Source organism: Brachyhypopomus gauderio, unplaced genomic scaffold (genome assembly GCF_052324685.1).
Source record: "Brachyhypopomus gauderio isolate BG-103 unplaced genomic scaffold, BGAUD_0.2 sc82, whole genome shotgun sequence".
Taxonomy (NCBI): Eukaryota; Metazoa; Chordata; class Actinopteri; order Gymnotiformes; family Hypopomidae; genus Brachyhypopomus; species Brachyhypopomus gauderio.
This window is the reverse complement of record NW_027506903.1, coordinates 939,768-959,641: the sequence shown is the minus strand read 5'-3', so window position 1 is coordinate 959,641 and position 19,874 is coordinate 939,768. Positions and strand designations below refer to the sequence as shown.

Below are 19,874 nucleotides of genomic sequence, written 5' to 3'. Positions count from 1 at the left end.
GCATGTGGGGGCGGAGCTTTGGGGGCGGAGCCTGGGGGAAAGACACAGTGGCACAATCGATTGACTGTTCATATATTTTGTTCAGGGTCACAAGGTTAAACTCTTACTTTATAAAAGTTGAGCCATGTCTATGGTGTGAGTAATACTTCAGTGGAAGGTTACTGAGGGTAACAGTACTGTCATTTAATTTTTTTACTAAACCTTTACAGTAATATGTGGAAAGTTACTCTTAGAACGAAATACTGCGTACAACTAAAAATAATGAATAAAGCTCATCTCCTTTATTAACCCTTAAACATTAATATATATACACACACGCATGAAAAAATACACTCGACATTCATCACCCCAATTACTCTGTGTTTTTCTTCTACTTAAAAGCATACAATTTAAATAAAACACGCTCAGTCTGAAACTTCAGTGCTACAGGAGGAAAGACATTAAAACCGTTTCCTTCAAAGCAAAGAAACGCAAGAGAATGTGGCGGGTTTAATGCCAGCTCAAGCCGGGCAGCCCAGCAGTAAATGGTCACAACTGTGAAGCTGAACAGGTATGTGTGGTCTGTAATGGAGAGGGCTGGATGTGTGTGTGTGTGTGTGTGTCTGTGTGTGTGTTGTTTATTCAGCTGGCAGAATTTAGAGGCGGCCAGTTCAAACACACTTGGGCCTGTATCTGAGGCAGGTTGTTGGTGAAATGAAGCAGGCGTGTGCCTCTCAGACCAGGACTCAGTGTTACATTCACACCACAGCAACACGAGCCGCCTGTTTGAAGTGTCGCACAGAGAGCCGTCTGACTGCCGTATCAACGTGGGAATGACACTGGGATGGTTGGAGCTGTGGACTACTGTAACCAGCGGCCCAGTACCTGGTTGAATGATTCTAGAGACAAAACTGTACGAAAAAAGAGTAAATATGACCTAGAATGGAATGCTACATAATCATGTTTGATTTAGCCCTGTTATCCATAAGGAATGCACTTTACAGTGAACAACTCTACCTCTCTCTCTCTCTCTGCTGTCAGCCTTAACATCACTCCATAATCACGCAACCAGATCGTTCCATTTCCTTTAATCAAACAAAAGGCGCCTTTCATTGCCTCCCTCTCCTCAAAGAAAACATTTTAAGAGGCTGTGCAGGTATGTGTTTGTGCTAGAGCCAGAACGCAGCCATGGTTAAGTGTTAACAGCTAATAAACAGCACCTCCCCCCATCACACCCCCATCACCACCACCACTACCACCTCCGTAACCCAATCACATCCTTATGGAGGCAGCCTGTCTAACTCTCGCCGCTGCATTCAGAACACAGTCAAGGCTCAGAGCTGAACTTCAGGGCCCGCGTTTATTGGCCGGTTCTCGTGCAGCTCGATGTGACGTTTTAACACGGTGGCCTGTTTGAAACGCCTTTCACATCAGTCTTGCCTTTCTCTCGAGTTTATTTGGAAACGCGCGGGGTAAAGAAAAACTTTTGATATCCTGCAGGTGTTTGTCTCATGTCTTCTGTGTCTATTTCACTCCTAATGCGTGTCCTGCGTCTATGAATTGGCGTAGCGCACACAAGCACTAGCCTGTCGTATTTTTATCAGTTTCTCAGCTATACGTCTGTAGACAGACGCAAACGAGAATGCTGTATGAAATGAAGGGCCTGTAGAGTTCAGCAGTACACAGTAAATCTTTTTTGTCGTGGGACGCGACGGCGGTCTTGTGCAACACCGAGCGAGATGAAGAGGCCCGGTTTGACGGCCGCCTGATGGGGCCACGCGGGTCCCACTACATCACCGACGTCTCCCGTGAACAGGCACGTGGCACAGAACCGAACAGCTCTCAGGTGCACGTAGTGGAAAACCCAAAAAAGTGAACGCGGCTCTTGTTCCAGAACTTTCCACAAATATTTGAGGTGTACTGAAATTAGAGCTGGATGCGGGCCAGGCCTTTGAATTTCGTCGAGACGGCAGCACGTGCCAGCCAATCTCTGTTTTCCATTTCTTAGTTCACCTCCAACCCCCCCCCCCCAACTCTCCACCTCCCCCCCCCCCCCAACTCTCCACCTCCCCCCCCCAACTCTCCACCTCCCCCACCTCCACCTCTCCATTTTTCTCCGAGTCTCAATGCTATCATTCTTTGATTCTGCGCGAATCTGGCCGCGTGTGTGCAGGAAATGGGGCCAAACTGGCTTCCTGAGTGGTCCGAAGAGGAAACGCTGTTATAAGCGAGGGGTGTGCGTTTAAAAATAACCCCGGTATATAAAGGGTCGGGCAGGAGCCCACTCGTCCTTACACTCTCCCTCGCACGCAATGTACCACGATGCCTCTCTCCCTCTCCCTCTCGCTCGGGGCCGGATCGAAAGACCTGCCGAGTTTTTTCCCCGTTGGCCAGTACGCCACAGGTATGCAGTTTAAAACAACTCTATTCTGAATTCAAAATCCTCAACCTAATATATAGAGGCCTATATATAGAGAAAATATAAAATTGGACAAAACTTTAAACACAAGACTTTGGCAGAAATCTCCTATATTTGCTACGTTTGCTTTAATCCGAAGCCGCCTGTATGCTCGGTAACAACACTAGGAACATAAATGACGTGCTTCTTAACATCTCTTGATATCAGTAATGTGTCTGAGCCTCTTGTCAGTTTTAATGCATTTGTTCGGGTTATAAATCACCCCGTGAGACTGGAGCAGCCCCGGGTTAGTGCCTCGGAGAGACGGAGCGAGAGACAAATTGAACCTCGGGGAAGAAGAGCTTGTGGTGTGCACGAGCACAGCACATCTGCACCGTGACAAGTAAAGAACGGCGATGACGGAACCTTCACGTTAAAACGAGCCCGGCAGGAAACACGCGTCGCACGCACAGAGGAGGTCCGCACAGGCCCGGGGCCCGCGCGCCTGCCCGTCCGCAGCCTCATCAGCATACGCTGTTCTGTCTACATTTTTAGTGCCTTATTGAAATGCTGCTAAAGTGGGGTCTGCTGATGATGTGTGTTATGTACTGTGATAATATCTACAAAAGTTAAGAACCTAATGACCTTTTCACTCTTTTTACTTTGGGATTCTATAGTGCATTGTGTAAACTCTCATGTGTTGTTCATTTATAGTGTTTTGCAATAAAAAAGATTTTGGAATGTTTTAAGAGGTATTTACTCATCACAACAGCACATCATTGGAGAGGCTCCGTGCCTCAGTGACTGTATGCACCTTCTAACCGCTCACATCTGAAACGGCACCTCCAGCTGCCTCATACAAGAGCCCGCTATGACCGGCCGGCTGGCCTGGCCAAGGGACGAGGTGACGGGGGTGATTCTCCAAGCGAAACTGCATCAGTAAAAACAAGACCCGTCTCTAGTTAGCTAATGTATTTTGACATCAGCCATCAAAGTGACAGAGGCCGCTTTTTTTCAAATGGTAAAGACTCGGTCCCTCAGGGTTTGAACACACAAACATGCACTGATGCATGGAAATTACTGTGTGCATGCTTCACGCTGATGTCACATAGAAACACATGTACACACACACACACTTTCCCATGTACGCCCCTCCCTACCCCAACACACACAGTACGCTGACACATAATTTAGAAATGATGCTTGTAATGTGGCTGTCCACTGGCCTGTGGCCATTTTCACAGATTCAGCCTGAACACTCGTCAGGGACTGTGACCAAATTCAGTGGGGTATATGACGTCGGCCTGTAATTTTGTGCAATGGAAAGTTTGAAAGAAACTCCTTTTCTCTCCTACTTTATTGGAATTGGTCCAAAAACACATTATGAATGATTTACATTTATTTGAGGTATACTATTCCAGATAAACTACACAAAACTATAATTATCTAAAAGAAAAGCTTTTTCAGATAGACCAAATTACATGATATGGTATTAAAATTTACTGGAGGGCAAAGCTGTGAGGTAAACACCGCTTCAAAATCATTTTAATGCTTAACATGAAAGAAAGGCCATTAAATACACTTGTGTTTCTCAGCTTAGAGAAGGGCATGAGATTCTATATAGAGAGACCACATATATTGATATCTCTCACACATGTGTATGCACATTTTTACAGACCTCTCATTCCTTATGCAAACAGTACAGGTCCATAGAGACATGAACAGCATAATGCTGATTGAGTGGTTTACACATTTTATTGGTAGGAAAAGGTCAAGTGGAAGAAAGAGAGAATAAGAGAAGGAAATAAAGAGTCGGAGAAAGAGAACAAGAGAAAGAAAGTAAGAGAAAGAAGAAGAGAGAAAGAGAGTGAGAGAAAAGGAGAGAGAGAGAGCAACCAGAGGACAGAACTTCCAGACATCCTTCCTTCATAGCTCCTTGGAACTTCTAATGACGCACATCTCTGTCTGTCTCTCTCTGTCACACACACACACACACACACACACACACACACACACACACACACACACACACACACACACACACACTCCAGCAGTGCAGATACAGAGGCTAAACACTGCAAAGCAAACAGTGTCTAAAGATAAAATGATGACATGCTGGAGTTTTTGCTACACCTTACTAGTGCTACAACACCACCCTATAACTTCACCTCAACAGGCACCAACTGAAGAAACGGGATATGAATTGGTTGAGGATGAAGATGATGATGAAACATTCAGATAGGTCTTATGATAACCCTAACCATAGTTATCCAAACAGCTCTCTCTCTCTCTCTCTCTCTCTCTCACACACACACACACACACACACACGCACACATTTAACCCTAAGCTAAATAAATGGTTTGCCCTTTCAGTGAATAAATAATGGGTATATTTTGTAAACAACCCTATTGGTCCTGATAACCTCATATTGTCCCTATAAAAATACAAAAAATCCCATGAATCCATATATTATTATGGATCACAGTGTATGTGACATGCAGTTTAATGTAAAACCCTTTTATGGATTCACAAACATTGAGTGATTGTCAGTTTTTCATGATAAAAAATCTACAGAGAGCAATGAAAGAACATCACAACTAGCCACAATTATTTTAAAAAATCTGAAATGACAGGTGCTAAGTGAGGGGATAGAGCCCAAAGAAACAGAAAGATGGTACACTTAAAGGTTTGCAAGAACAGTTGTGAAAACATGACGATTCTGCTCAGTTAGTTGGGTTGTTACATTAGGCCCGAGGTATTACATGTCATCCAAGTTATCCGCTTATAGAAATGATTCGCACTGAACAATTTGTATCTTGCATTATTCATTAGTATTGCGTCATTCCTAAGAACATTTCTGGTGAAACCGCGTGAAACGACTGACGAGCAACACGGGACGATATCTCGTCTCCGGGACATCTTCGGCGAAACTAATGCTTCAGTAAACAATGTGGATAATTCACAACAATCCGCACACCGTCCGCCTAATCCCCCTTCATTTACACCTGAATAAAGTGCAAAATAATGTTAACACAGGCCCCGTGTGTGAGAGGACGCAGCCGAGAGCGAAATGAGATGCGCCTGGCGCCTGGTGACCGCGTTTAGACAGACCTGCTGCGCTCACACAAAGCGCCTCTCCTAATCATGATAATTAGCTGGAGAGCGGAGCTTTGAGCAGGTATGAACGTCTCCAAGCCTTTAAAAACCCAACAATTGCGCTCTAAATGCGGCGAGTCCCTTAGTCGGACTTGATTTTGGGCGACTGAGTGAATGTGAAGGCTTACATAGGCTACTATGCACTATAAAACACTCATTTTAAATATAGACTAACCCTCGAAATTTAGCAACGTGCTACTTCAGCGTACCGTGAGTTATTTAAAAGAAAACCCATTTCTTTCATTTCTCTGGCGCTTAAAAATACCCAAACGGTGGAAGCTGTTTTGGGGTTTAAACGTGTGATGCTTGGGTCTAAATCTAAACATAAATATATCGTGGGAGTGCTTAAAATGAGCATGTCACCGTGCAAACTTAAAAAAAAGAAGTGAAAATCACTCTCCGCCACTATTTCAGGGCACAGGCGTCGTGGTTAGACGGATCTCCTCCATCAGAAGGTGTCGCCTGTGTATTTGTATGAATCTAAATTACACATCAGCGCCGTGTGTAGGTCGCTGCACGTTGATATTACACGTTAAAGTTGCTTTCTAGGTAATACGTGCACACTTTGCATCTTTGCACCCCCCCCCTCTCCCTGGCGCACCCCCAGTGGGCCGGCCTCGCGCACGTCATCGCTCGTGCGCAGCTATATGCTGGTATGAGCTCGTGCAGCCGGAGAACGCGAGTGGAGAGCGCGCGCCTCACCAAGCTTCTTTATATACCGGCTATTTTGGGTACTCAGCCCATCCTGAACGCCGTTTCCTCCGCTCGCACAATTGGTCAAACTGCAATATTTATAAGGTAGGAGGTTCTCCTGCTATGCAAACTCGTTCATGACTCTGGAACACCAGTTTATGGAAAGGCAGGCGAACTTAGGCAAGCCGTTTTGACTTCTCCCGAGGAGCAAGGTGCCACGAGAAACGCACGGTGCATTTAAAATAACGTAAAAGAGATTTCGGTTGAACCTCGACGTTTGGAAATGGCCTTATCCGGGACCATTTTACCATCAATTTCTACATTTGCCCACCAGAAGGAGAAGCTTTGGGAAAATGTAAGTATATTTCAACCGGTTTGTTCCATGAATTTGCGTTTTTTTAATTGAGAGTATATTTTATGAAAACAACCAGTAAAACTAAACAAAAACAAACTAAATCAGACACACACAACAAAAAAGTGTTAGTTTTTTTCCCTGTTTGAATACTGACTGTATCTTCCCTCTTACACAGAGGTGGAAAACGGAGGCAGAAAAGTCGCTGACATCCACGGGCGTCTCGCTGAATATGGTACAGAATATGGACATTTGTCGCGGCAGAAAGGACGACGAGGATCTGAGCAACTACTTAGATCTGGAGTTTATTCTGGCAAACACGACCGGACCGGAGAGCATGGGTCTGCTGGGTACAGGTGCGGAGTATAGTCCAGGCGCGGGACCGTGCAGCCTGTACCAGGCGGGGAACGTGAGCGCGTACCCGCCGCCGCCCCCGTACAACACCAGCCTCATGTCAGAACTTTTACACTCCGACGTCGACGCTTCTTACGGCATGGCATCAAACGCTGCGATCCAGGGCAGGTTCGTGGTCAACTCCACGGGCTTCCCCAGACAGGACTTTATCGATAATATCAAAGTGGAGCCACCCATGGACGGATACGGACCAGTAATGGGGATGGTGCCACAGACCTGCCAAAAAATCAAACAAGAAGGCAACGTTTCCTGCATGATGTCCTTCGACCAGCCGAGGCTGGCGGTGTCTCCGCAGGGGAACATGACCCCGCCGCTCAGCCCGGACGACCAGGCGAACTGTCAGACCCAGATGTGCCACTCCGTGTTCCCGCAGGGCTACCACGCCGCCCCGGCGTACCCGAGCCATGCGCCGTCGCAGCAGATCCAGCTGTCCTACACGGGGACGCACCAGTTCGGCGTGTTCGAGGACGGGCTCGGCATACAGCCCAGCGGGCAGCGGGCTCTGCTCACACCCCCCTCCTCGCCCCTGGAGCTCCTCGACTCAAAACCCAAACGAGGGCGCAGGACGTGGCCGAGAAAGCGCACTGCCACGCACACCTGCACCTTCGCCGGCTGTGGAAAGACCTACACCAAAAGTTCTCACCTCAAGGCGCATCACCGAACTCACACCGGTAAGGCACTTTTTAAAACCCCTTGTTTTGTTATAAACCTTGTTATTCTAGTGGCATATATTCTTAAGCCTCTCAGGAAATGATAGGCGGACGTGTCGAAATCTCTCAAACTAAAGTGTCGCCATTCTTTCCTCGACGTGTTAGGTGAGAAGCCGTACCACTGCAACTGGGAAGGTTGTGGCTGGAAGTTCGCCCGCTCCGACGAGTTGACGCGCCACTTTCGCAAACACACCGGCCACCGTCCGTTCCAGTGTCACCTGTGCGAGCGCGCCTTCTCCCGCTCGGACCACCTGGCCCTGCATATGAAGAGACATATGTGAGACAGGACTGACTCAAAACACACCATGGACAACCATTCGCGTCCAAAAAACGCTATTACTGCCTTATTTAATTTGTAAAAAAAAAAAAGACCAAAAGACTTTTTTTTTGTTGATTTATACTGTTATCCTTTTGTAACAATGTAGCTGGTACTACGTCGGATAGCTTATACACAGATATTTTAAAGGCCGTATAACTGTTTTGGGGGCTAAGACCAAACCTGCAGGGCTGGTCCTAAATATATCAATGTTGAAACTGGAAACAGAGTATACGTTTAAACAGTGCCTTTATTGCGACGAATACAACACATGCAGCCATATGACTAGCAAACCAAGAAACAATAAACCTGAAATCCATTCCCAGACGTATTTGCGTATGGAATATGCACCGTGACAATGTTTTTGCTCCAGAAACTGCCTCCTAATTGTTTCTAACGACCAGAATTGTATGTTCACGCGTTTATACATTTTGTGACCCAGCCATTGTTTGGAAATAAGCATTTGTATTCAAACATATTGTATCAGGATGGTACAATAACATATTCAAGCCCCATTGTGTATTAGCACATACTGCAGGGCTAGATGTCCTGCCTGTTTTCTAAGACTGTACATACCTTTTGTATTGTAAGTAATGTATTTATTGTACATATTAAACTAAATTTGAATATATTCTGAATGCATCTTTGTGACTCATGTACTGTCAGTCTCCACTTCAAGGCCTAAGGAAAAGTGTTCCTCAATAAAATAAAATAAAAACCCCAGAACCATCACATTCACCAATCAGCTCACGTCTTAAGACTCCACACACTTCAACGGCCCCTTATTACTACAAGCGGCTGCTTTGAAGTTGCCATGGTCTCCAGAGACTCAAGTTGCAGCGCACAAGGTCGGTACGGTAAGCATGGGCCATTTATGCAGCGTTTCCTGAAGTCGAGGGAATGGAGCGTCTGTTCTGGGATCAGCCGTCCCGAGCGCGGGGAGTCGGGTATTACGGCTCAGGCCGAGATGCCTTCCAGCTGCTGTGAGATTGAGGCCCACAGCCTATAAATATAAACATTACATTTACATAATTATAGAGAGAGAATTTAGATACGTCTGGCCCTGGGAAAAGCCGGGTGCCATGAACGTGTTCCAGCAGCGTGTGGATGAAGCTCGTTTTTGGGAAGCCTGTGATGACGGCTTGCTGAAACACTCTCTCAGTGTAGATGAGATCCAGTAAATCAGTCCACGTAAAGACCAAAACATCTATAACTTGGTGCGAAAAAGATAAAGTTTCGGCAAAATCAGACTAAACGCTGTGTGAAGAACATCAGGTCTGAGATGTTCCTCAAGACTGGTGATATGGAGTAAAGTACAGGACTGAGGAATGTTCAGATGTTTCGTTGGTGTGTAAAACTGGTTGTGTGCAGACTGGATCATGTTCCGTGCTGGTAAACGTAAATTCTCATACGAGAGGAGGGGAAGAAAAGAACACACCACACACGCGAGGTTATTATTAGCAAACGACTGAAGTCTCATTTCACTTTTTCTGTTCTGAGGATAGTAACTTCTACTACCAAGCCACATGACCCAAAATATAAGGTTCTCATTTTTCAATGTCTTCTAATTCTTAGCTGAGCTATGTAGGAGTTTTTTGTATTTGCATAGGGTGTGTGATTACATATATACATACACACACGCTCCATATATATATATATACACACAATATATATATACAGTTGTGATCAAATTTATTCAACCCCCAATGCTGCGAAGGGTTTTATGGAATTCAGTGCACATTTGTAATTGTGTTCATAATGAAATCTTACAAGGACTTGTTAAAGAACTAAATGCAACTAAGATAGCATCAATTTTTTTTGTCATAAAGTATTAAATGGCCTTTTTGTGATTTCTTCATTGACACAATTATTCAACCCCTTTACGACTACCACTCCTAAGAACAGAGGTTCATTCCAGTGTTTTCCATCAGGTTTTGAAAACATCTGTGGATGTCAACGAGCAGCAATCAAGCATGATAAGCACCAATTAGGCAGATTTAAAAGGACTGTGATACTCAGCTCCTTCTAGACATCTACTGGTGTGTTTCCAAGCATGGTGAAGGCAAGAGAATGGTCCCAGAAGACAAGAGAAGAGGTTATTGCTCTTCACAAGAATGGCAATGGATATAAAAAGATTGCAAAGTTGTTAAATATTCCAAGAGACACTATCGGAAGTATCATTCGCAAGTTCAAGTTAAAGGGCACAGTGGAAACGTTACCTGGTCGTGGCAGAAAGAAGATCCTGACCGCGACTGCTGTGCGCTACCTGAAGCGTAATGTGGAGAAAAATCCCCGCGTGACTGCTAAGGAACTGAAAAAAGACCTGTCAGATGTGGGCACTGAAGTTTCAGCTCAGACAATAAGGCGCGCACTGCATAACGAAGACCTCCATGCCAGAACGCCCAGACGCACCCCCTTGCTGACTCCAAAGAACAAGAAAAGTCGACTGCAGTATGCCAAAAGTCATGTGGACAAGCCACAAAGGTTTTGGAACAGGTTTTGGAAACTAAATTAGAACTGTTTGGGACAATGGACCAGCGCTATGTTTGGAGAAGGAAGAACCAGGCTTATGAACAAAAGAACACCTTGCCTACTGTGAAGCATGGCGGGGGGTCAATTATGCTTTGGGGCTGTTTTGCTTCTAATGGTACAGGAAAGCTTCAACGTGTGCAGGGTACCATGAATTCCCTTCAGTACCAGGAGATCTTGGAGGAAAATGTGATGGAGTCAGTCACAAACCTGCGGCTTGGGAGACGTTGGACCTTCCAACAGGACAATGATCCGAAGCACACATCCAAGTCCACTAGAGCATGGTTGAACATGAAAGGCTGGAACATTCTAGAGTGGTCATCGCAATCACCAGACTTAAATCCAATTGAGAACCTCTGGTGGGACCTAAAGAAGGCAGTTGCAGTGCGCAAGCCTAAGAATGTGACTGAACTGGAGGCTTTTGCCCATGAAGAATGGGCTAAGATACCCATAGGTCGCTGCAAGACACTTGTGTCAAGCTATGCTTCATGCTTGAAAGCTGTCATAACTGGAAAAGGATGTTGTACTAAGTACTAAAAAATAATGTCACTAGGGGGTTGAATAAAACTGATAATGATGTGAGCACAGTAAAGACATTTGTGGTTATTCCATCATAAATATTATGTTATGTTTGTCTAATTTATAAGTGCCTCTTTGATATAATTGTAAATAAGATGACTGAAATGATCAAAATCAATGTCAAACTGGCCAAAACACTTTATTTCAGTGGGGGTTGAATAAATTTGATCACAACTGTATGTGTGTGTGTGTATATATATAGCGCTCACAGATGTTGTGTGTGATTGTGGTGTAGGCTACTGATGTGGGTTTGAGTTCAAACCAAGTTAACATGGGGCATACTGTACTGTCTTCTTGAGAGTTTATACATTTTAAAATACTATAAATGAATCCAAAAGAACAAACTTCAAGAAGAGAAAGGAAGAAAGGCAGAAAGAAAGAGTGAAATCAAGATAAAAAGAAAAGACAGAAATCAGCTTGACCCAACTATGACGTTTTATCCCTCCCCACAGTTAATAAACACTCGTATAGATATGGCAGGTTGAACTCTGACTAACATAGCTATCATAAATCTACTTAAAGGAAAATATTACGTTTTCCAGGAATCCCGATAGACACACTCTTATTAACCCACTTGACACTGAACACACTGCAGCTTGCCGCCTATAGAGGATATAAAACTAAAACCTTAAGGAAGAACGTGGACGATCATGTCTGGCAAAAAAAAAAGTCTTTAAATTAGCCACACATGTGGAGGCTTAGAGGAGTGTCACTGAATGAAAAGAAAAACACGCATAAGAGGAGAATTCCAGCTCTGTATTTCTGGGTCACCTGAGCTTATCCTTCTCCTAACCGGTCCCTGCTCCCAGGAACCCCATCTGAAGGCCCTTCACCTTTTTCATAAATATAAAAACTCACTCAGGAATTTCCTGTTATTTAAAACGGGTGTAATTGACATACCAAACCACAAATTCATGCAGCTGCTACATTATTATTATTATTTTTTTACACCCGAGAGCCCCTCCAAAGACATTTAGTTTATTCTTTTCCCAACCCGCTCAAGCTAAACACAGCTTGCCAACTGATCCAGAAACACAATCGATGCATTTAAGTGTTACGTTGTGTGTTTCACAGAGATAACCGTCAAGAAGATGCAAACAAGTCATAGTTTGTAATCCTTCATTGACTCTGTAATCGGATACAGGAAGTTTCTTAATCAAAGAGTCTGTCCTGCCTGCCTCTCTCTGGCCAGGTTAAAAATACAACCAAGTCTTGTTGTTCAACAGCGGCGAAAGGGCACATTCAAAGTAAACCCAGACACACCAACACTAGGGATGTTTACTGCTTCTGACCGTAAGGATGTAGGTTCGGCCTACGCCATCGTACGTGCACCGTATTTCGGCTGGAGGGCGATCGCGGCCTCCTCCCCGATGGCGAGCCGCCACTCATTTCATCATTTCCCCCCAGAAACGTGTGTGCTCGGTGCGGGTGCTCGTGCGGGCGCGTGGTCCAGTGCGGGTGCGTGTGCACGGTGCGGGCGTGTGGCCCGGTGCGGGTGCGTGTGCTCGTGCGGGCGCGTGGCCCGGTACGTGCGCTACACGCTGTTTGCAGAGTCATAACGCGCGCTACAGTGTGGCCTGTAGCAAAGCTCAATCAGGAAGAAAAGGGAATGCAGCCTGTGACTCACAGTGGAGCGATACCTTAACTACCATCTTTATAAAACCTTGGTTCTCTAAAAGGTGTTTACCTCATCTCAACTGCAGGAGTTGCATCAGTCCCCCCCCCTTAATTTAATCTCTGGCCTGGATCTTGACCTGCAACCTTACATGGACGGATAAAGGTCTTGGCACCAAATCTGACATTCTGGCTTCGTCAGTCAGACATGGTTCACATTCACTTAGTGCTGGCGAGATTAAAACGCGGCGACTTCTCGGAGGACGATCAAAGTGGAGAGATATGGGCTGAGATTCTCAGTCCCCATGTGGCGGAGTTGCACAGCCTGTTTTCGGATGAGCAATGTAATTACAGACATAAGAATGAAGACTCCTCTAATGACTTAGAGCAAGCTGTACAGCCTGCATATCAAATGGCGCTGAGCATGTACGATTTCACGGAGTAGATTGTGGATTAAAAACTCTGGTGGATTTTGAGAACATGATTTTTATCTGCCAAACACTTTGGTTACTCACCTACATAACCTGGCAACCAGTCAGAGCAGCCTTTGGGAAATTTGACTTCACTACAAAGAAATTTCACAAATTCCAGCTGTCATCCGTTTAATATTAAAGCATTGCACATAAAATCCTGTTCCACCAATCCAAGTTTTTTGTTATTTGGAAACATGGAAAATTCACAAAGGCAAATCACCAAAGTCGAAACAAAAATATATAAATACGAGTTGCCTGGCACATAGCAGGAAGTGTAAATAGCAGAAAGTAGTGTTATACATGATAAACATAATACTAAAAAACCCAATATATACATTATAAGGCCATAACAAAATGTCCTAAAACCATTAACAATCAACTGAATCAGTACTACAAGCATCATTCAATCATTGATACTTTGCATCAATTTAATCAAAATTAATCATCATACGTAATCTCACTGTTGGCAAAAGGCCAACATTTTGAAAACAAACTGAAAATTGCAGCATTGATGCACTCTGGGAATTTTAAGAAAACAATTTAGACAATACGAAAAAAATCATCATACTTGGGTGTGCTCATTCCATCGGTTTACACACTTTGATGCTTGTGAGGAAATTTACTGCTCAAACAAAAAAATAGGTGTCTTAAAGAGGGCGCTAGTTGATCAAAACATCGCTGAGGTGACTTGACACACGGGAGCCCAACATCGCCTGTTAGAAGGACGTTATGCTAACCCGACAGGGTGTCTAATGCTTGCCGTTAGCAACAATAACACTTCCCAAAACAGCCCTCAGATTGCAACCGCTCAGACAATCAAATCACTTCACCATAAAGCCTCTGTGGATGAAGATTGTGCAGTGTGGTTTTTTTTTGGTATTGAATACATTGTGTGTGCGAGTTATTAGGTATTGTGACTACTTAAATACATGCTTACACAGTATATAATTTATACAGACTTGCAGTATTTAGTGTCTCTTATAGGCGTGTAAACAGTATGAATTTATGGCATTCTTTGGTTACTAAGAAACAAAATAGGTGATTGGACACAGTGTTTGGACTCACTTAAAAACACACGATGCATTTTTAAATTGAAATAGTAGTGCAGGAGCTTTGATATGAACTGTTATCATTATAATCCAATTCTTCCTGGTATTAGACGCGCATTACTGAAGGGTCAAAGCCATACGGCTCTATACAAGTAACCCACATGGGGAAAATCTAAAATTACAGTGCATTTAGAAACCTTCATCGACCCTGTAATTGCTCTGTACAAAAGAGTCATTTTATGTGGTAGGGCCTAAGAGAACGGAGAGGAGGAGTTTTGTACGAGAGGCTACGCACGTCAAGACCCAGACACTCGCGCTAAAGCCTGAACTATAAAACGTAAAATCAGCCATATTGTTTGGAGCTCAAATGCAGAGATGGCAGGATCTCTGTGTGGACCGTTTGAGAAGAATCTGGGCTAAGCGTCCGGTGAGGAGCTTGGGGATCTCGGGCAGGAGGAACCCGCTAGAGATGCAGTCACGAACATGCCACAGTACACAGGTTGAAGAGTTAGGTGTGCTGGGAGGCATGTGGTGGAAGACCCAGTGGTTACAACCGTTATATGAACTGGTGTGACTGGTGTGACCGTTTCTAAGGCATAGTAGTGTAGAATAAAATATTTAGCAGCAAAGGAAAAAAAATTTGAGCTTTCGAGGCTGAACGCTCAGCAGAACAGTCTAAAAACGAGTCTCCCAGTGGTCCCTGCATTGTGGGATCGGGAGTATTTTTAGTTCTATAGACTATGCGGTTTTCTGATGGCCGTTTGGCAGTGTGGGGTGCAGGAGGAGTGTGGACAGGCCTCACGTCCGGGGCATGTCGGCCCTGCTGAGGGCGAGAGCCAGCTCCAGGTCCTGCTGCTCCTGGAGGCGGAGCCTACGAAGACGCTCCGCCTCCTCCCTCTTACTCTCACGCTTGGCCCATTCCAGCTGCTCCGTTTCACTTCCGAACTGAGCGAGAGAGCGAGAGCGAGAGCGAGAGCGAGAGAGAGAGAGAGAGAGAGAGAGAGAGAGAGAGAGAGAGAGAGAGAGAGAGAGAGAGGGAGGGGTGGGTGGAAAGAGGGAGGGCAAGCATGAAAGAGAAAGAGGATTACAACAGCACACACACCCAGAGCATAGCACACAGATATACTCCCAGAGTTACATGCCCAATCAGAAGTGTGAACACAGGCACGGGTACAACTGTATCAGCTGTTCAAGCGCTAAACAAAAAGTGTTGTTCAAAAATCAAATTCGTCACACCAAACCACTTGGTGATCGTGATCAGATGGACACATTCACTCCACAATGCAATTCTCCTCCGTGAGAATCATTTGCACTACCAATTGTGGTACCACGCAATTGGTAGACTGCACACATTCTCGGTTTAACCCAGTAGTATATTATCCAAATAATAAGCACATCCTTTAGTCTACATTTATACCATATGCAATTCCATCTTAACGGATGTAAGCTCTTAATCACTGCAAAATCCGCACTGATTTGTAAAAACATGCGACTTAGATTTGCTCAGCAAGCTATGAATCATAACTATGAAGTCTGTGGCCATTGGGAGATGTAAAAGACCCAGACCCCAACCCACAGAACTAAACCTTAGACCACCAGGACACTCACCTACAGTTACAGGTGTCGGTCTACTCAGGGTCTCAGTTCCCCTCTAACAAAACCACATTACACAGCAGGAGAACACACTAGTTCAACAACCCCATTCAAATAATGAAAATGGCTCAAATGAAGATCTCCAGTTTATAAATATCCGTACAGATTATTTTATTCCTGTGGAAGAGTTTTATCAAGGATTACAGCTGCTGTGGTTGGGGGTGTTGAGGGTCTCTCACAGACCGTGGTGAAACAGGCCTTCTCCAAGTGCTCTTTTCTGATTTGTCAACTGTGTGAATGACGGCAACAATAACAAATAAACAAACAGACAAAACAACAACAAAGCAAAAGCTGATGCCAGATTGAGTGCGCACACACACACACACACACACACACACACCAGTTTGAATCACCAAGCTCTCACACTTGCCTTACCTTCACGCGTCCACGACCTGGGAGAGACACATTAACAAACACGTTTCCATGGTGAATGACATGGCGACCGGGGCGCGGCAACAAGCAGAAGGGTTGGCACGGCGACACGGGGCCATGCAGCAGCTGAGTGCCCATGGCAACGGCTCGACGGCCAGGCAAAAGCGTCAACGCCGCCTGACAGGATTCGGAGCGTGGCGGCTCGGAGGAGTCGTAAATGAACAAGTACACTGCAAAAGTGGCGTCCATCGCAGTGCCTGAATCACGCCGTTCTAAACTTTGAACTAGAACTCCCAACGCCGCGGGAGGGAAAGACAGCGAAACGTCTATACGTCTAACCTGGGTTCATCAGTCACAAAACTGTTCAAAGCGGCGTTAACCACAGAAGGGGGGGGGGTCAAGGCCCAGTGGTGGTGCAACTTTCGTTTTCTGCATGGTGCGAGATAACAGGAAGTGTATAGGTTTAACCGACCACTTATTCTGACCTAGGAGTCATTCAGAGGTCTTGGAGTCTAAGGTTCGGAGAAGGAAACGGTGAATATGTCTGACGCATTAACTAAAGATTTATAAATAATGATTGATAAATATTCTAGATGATGGTTAGAAGCATTGTTTCCACGGTGACATCGATGTGCGGTGTAACTGAGAAACATCGGGACGGTTTTAACGGCTTTTTCCGCACGGAAACGCAGGTGTGGAGGAAGCGGGGCAGACGGGGGCTGGAGCGTTGAGTTGGGAGCTTCGGCGTGAAGGTTAGAGGCAGCGCGGCCGGACCAGGACATGGCGGGCTCCTCGCCTCGCAACACCACAGGTGCATGCTGGGACACCGACGGCCAGGCAGCGGGACGCAAGCGGCAGGAAAGCGGGACGTCGAGACGGGTTACAGCGCAACATCTTGGGCAGGAGCGCGACACACACACACACACACAGCCGACATGGGCACATAGCCACAGGGAGCCGGACCGGGCCTCGACTTACGCCTCTAAGGTCGGTAAACGTGGCGGGAGCCATGAGAGTGGATCTACCGGACTGGGAGTCCCGGTACGGGTCGCAAACGTGGACCGCCCCGCGGGATCGGCCATGGACGACGGCCCCGGGGTGAGTTCCAGCAGAACTCGGGCCTAGAACAGTGCGAACAGAACAGCCATGAACATTAGCCACAGAACACGAGACAGGCCGCACGCTCTGGGACGGCAGATTTCAGCGTCCCACCTTCCCGAACATCTCAGCCTTTGATGAAATCACCGAATGTCACTGCTGGTGCACCTCTGAGATTACCGCCCTGAACTCAGAGGAGCTCCTGCAGTTTAATTGGTTAGCTTGTGGTGTACCAAAACCAGAGCGATGGTTTCATTTCTGCAAACGTGAACCACCTTTCAAAAACCATAATAAAAACGCCCAAAAGCCACCAACACAACTGGTGACAAACACGAGAGTCCTGGGCTCGGAGGGCCGAACGATCCTCTTTGAAGGAGCAGATGCAAATCTAGAAAGGCAGTCAACATTTATGAATGAAAAACAACGATATATCTGCTTGGATGCCTCTCTTTTTATGTTTTCCCAGGCTGATATGATGTGATCTGATCTAGGCTGATGCGATCTGATCCAGGCTGATGCAATCTGAAGTGTCTCGGGGTGGTGAAGCCTCAGTCAGCCTACAGATCTGCACGACGTTCTCAAAAGTGCAAAAGTTCAGCGCCGAGCAGCTCGGGCTGAGCAGGGCCGACACGGCACCGCGTGCAACCGCTCGAGAGTGCGTCCCCCTTTTCTCACGCTGTGCACACAACACGAGACGGTGTTATTTGAGTGTTATTTGCTCAAATTTTTTTTTTTTTACACTGAAGAGACAGAGGGAGAGAGAGAGGGAGCGTGAGAGACTGCGAGAGAGACAGAAAGAGACACACACACACGGTCACACACTCTCACGGACATGTTCAGCCCACTGTTAGAATGGTCTGTGGGTGTGAATGGAGTGAACTCAAGCCCTAGTGCTCTCCCTCTCTCTCTCTCTCTCCCTCTCCCTCTCTCTCTCTCCCTCTGTCCGTCTCTCCTCCATCTCCCATGGTGCTCCTGCCCTCATCTCCTCTGGCTACACTGCAGTGACCCCACTATGACCCGACCCATGTCTACGCTGACAACATGAAAACAACCCCACAACCCAGTGCCCAACATGCACAAACAAAGAAAACACACAGCGCCTCAAGCACTGTAAACACACACACACACACACACACACACACACACACACAGAGGGATGGGGGGGGGGGGGCTATATTTATATAATTATATATTTATTTATAAACCCATTTATTCAAAAATCAAACAATCTGCATATTCATATATACATGTCCTGTATGGGACACTGATATAGTCAGTTGGCTTAACCGAACTTTAGGGGTTGTCCCACTATAATTAAAAGGGGAAACGGCACCTGGGCCGCAGTGAAGCCTGCAGGAGACACAGTGGGTGCTCACACACACACACACACACACACACACACACACACACACACACACACACACACACACACACACACACACACACACACGGGTGCTGGGGCACGCTGCTGACTTAAACCGAGAGTGGTGGAGTTTCTCGCGGCCCTCCGCACTTCCTGGATGTGGCCGCAGGGGCCTCACGTGATTGGCTGAGGCCCCTGCAACGCCAGCGTGGTAAGGGTGTGGGTCGGGTGGGGCGGGGCGGTCCCCACCCTGCCCCTGGGGCAGGAGCAAACGCCCAGCGAGGTACGCAGCGTGAGGCGTGCGGTGGGGGTGAGCGCGTGTTTGGTGTGACGTTTCACTCCGGCGGAACGGTTCACCGGCAACACGGCTGCAGTCTAACGACCCCTGAGGCTACGGTGAGGCCTGGAGGTCGCGGGGAAACCTGGTCAGGCCAACGACCTCCTTCAACTCATTTGAACAACAACCACACGCAGTGAAAGCAAAAATCTAATTAATAAGGAAGCGGACATTTCGGCAGCTCGTACGCACACGCGGGCCGGTACTCACCGTATGGGGGAGGGGCGGGTCTGGGCGGGCCGGGCTTCTTGACCGGAGGTAGTGGGTATGTGGGCTTGTGACCCACATGGAGCCCCTTGGAACCCTGGGAAGACAGCACAGGTTTACATCACCTCCGGATCCCCTGCAACACGATGTTACTTTGCAACAAAGTCAACAAATACCGTTATTACAAAGAGTTCATTTTTTTTGTGTGTGTTTCATATAACTTCTAGAATTGTAGCGTTAGGATATTTTAATTCGAGTCATAAAACGGCAGTTATGCGCGATGACAGAAGACAGACACAGAGGGGTATGTGACCGAGCCGGTGCAGAACGCACCAGTGTTTTCCTGTGGTCGGACAAATGAATGGGCCGTTTCAGGAGTGGACTCCCACCCACCTTTGACATGCTGCCAAAGTCTGCAAAACCGCCCTTCCCGCCAAAAGACTCGGAACCGAAAGGGTCCGTTGTGGCAAAGGGATCTGGAGAGAGAGAGAGAGAGGGAGAGGGAGAGAGAGAGAGAGGGAGGGAGAGAGAGAGAGAGAGAAACACACAGTGTGTTAGAGCCCCCCCCCACACAGGTACGG

General features: G+C 46.4%; 2 protein-coding genes and 1 long non-coding RNA gene across 11 annotated transcripts in view; 2 read left to right on the top strand and 1 right to left on the bottom strand.

Annotated features, from left to right (window-relative positions):
* The first annotated feature begins 2,269 nt into the window (after nt 1-2,269).
* LOC143493166 (uncharacterized) lies at nt 2,270-3,122 on the top strand. Its single transcript, XR_013125356.1, has 2 exons — nt 2,270-2,383; nt 2,669-3,122. It is a non-coding gene; the product is annotated as an uncharacterized LOC143493166 (long non-coding RNA).
* A 3,082-nt stretch (nt 3,123-6,204) lies between these two features.
* On the top strand, nt 6,205-8,650 carry klf2b (Kruppel like factor 2b). The gene is made up of 3 exons (XM_076991473.1): nt 6,205-6,582; nt 6,758-7,664; nt 7,809-8,650. Exons 1-3 carry the CDS (start codon nt 6,511-6,513, stop codon nt 7,982-7,984), a joined length of 1,155 nt encoding a protein of 384 aa, XP_076847588.1. The 5' UTR covers nt 6,205-6,510; the 3' UTR covers nt 7,985-8,650.
* A 4,676-nt stretch (nt 8,651-13,326) lies between these two features.
* eps15l1b (epidermal growth factor receptor pathway substrate 15-like 1b) overlaps nt 13,327-19,874 on the bottom strand; it is a 16,485-nt gene continuing 9,937 nt past the window's right edge. For 2 of the 9 annotated variants that reach the window (XM_076991463.1, XM_076991467.1), the window contains 3 exons: nt 19,627-19,769; nt 19,297-19,390; nt 16,536-17,409 (listed from right to left, as the gene is read on the bottom strand). In XM_076991463.1, coding sequence (XP_076847578.1) covers nt 17,042-17,409; nt 19,297-19,390; nt 19,627-19,769 — 605 coding nt within the window. In that variant the 3' untranslated portion in view covers nt 16,536-17,041. Of the gene's footprint in view, nt 15,209-16,291; nt 16,309-16,534; nt 17,410-19,296; nt 19,391-19,626; nt 19,770-19,874 lie in introns of those variants that run through there. The other 7 variants (XM_076991466.1, XM_076991468.1, XM_076991470.1 and 4 more) reach the window with 6 other exon arrangements.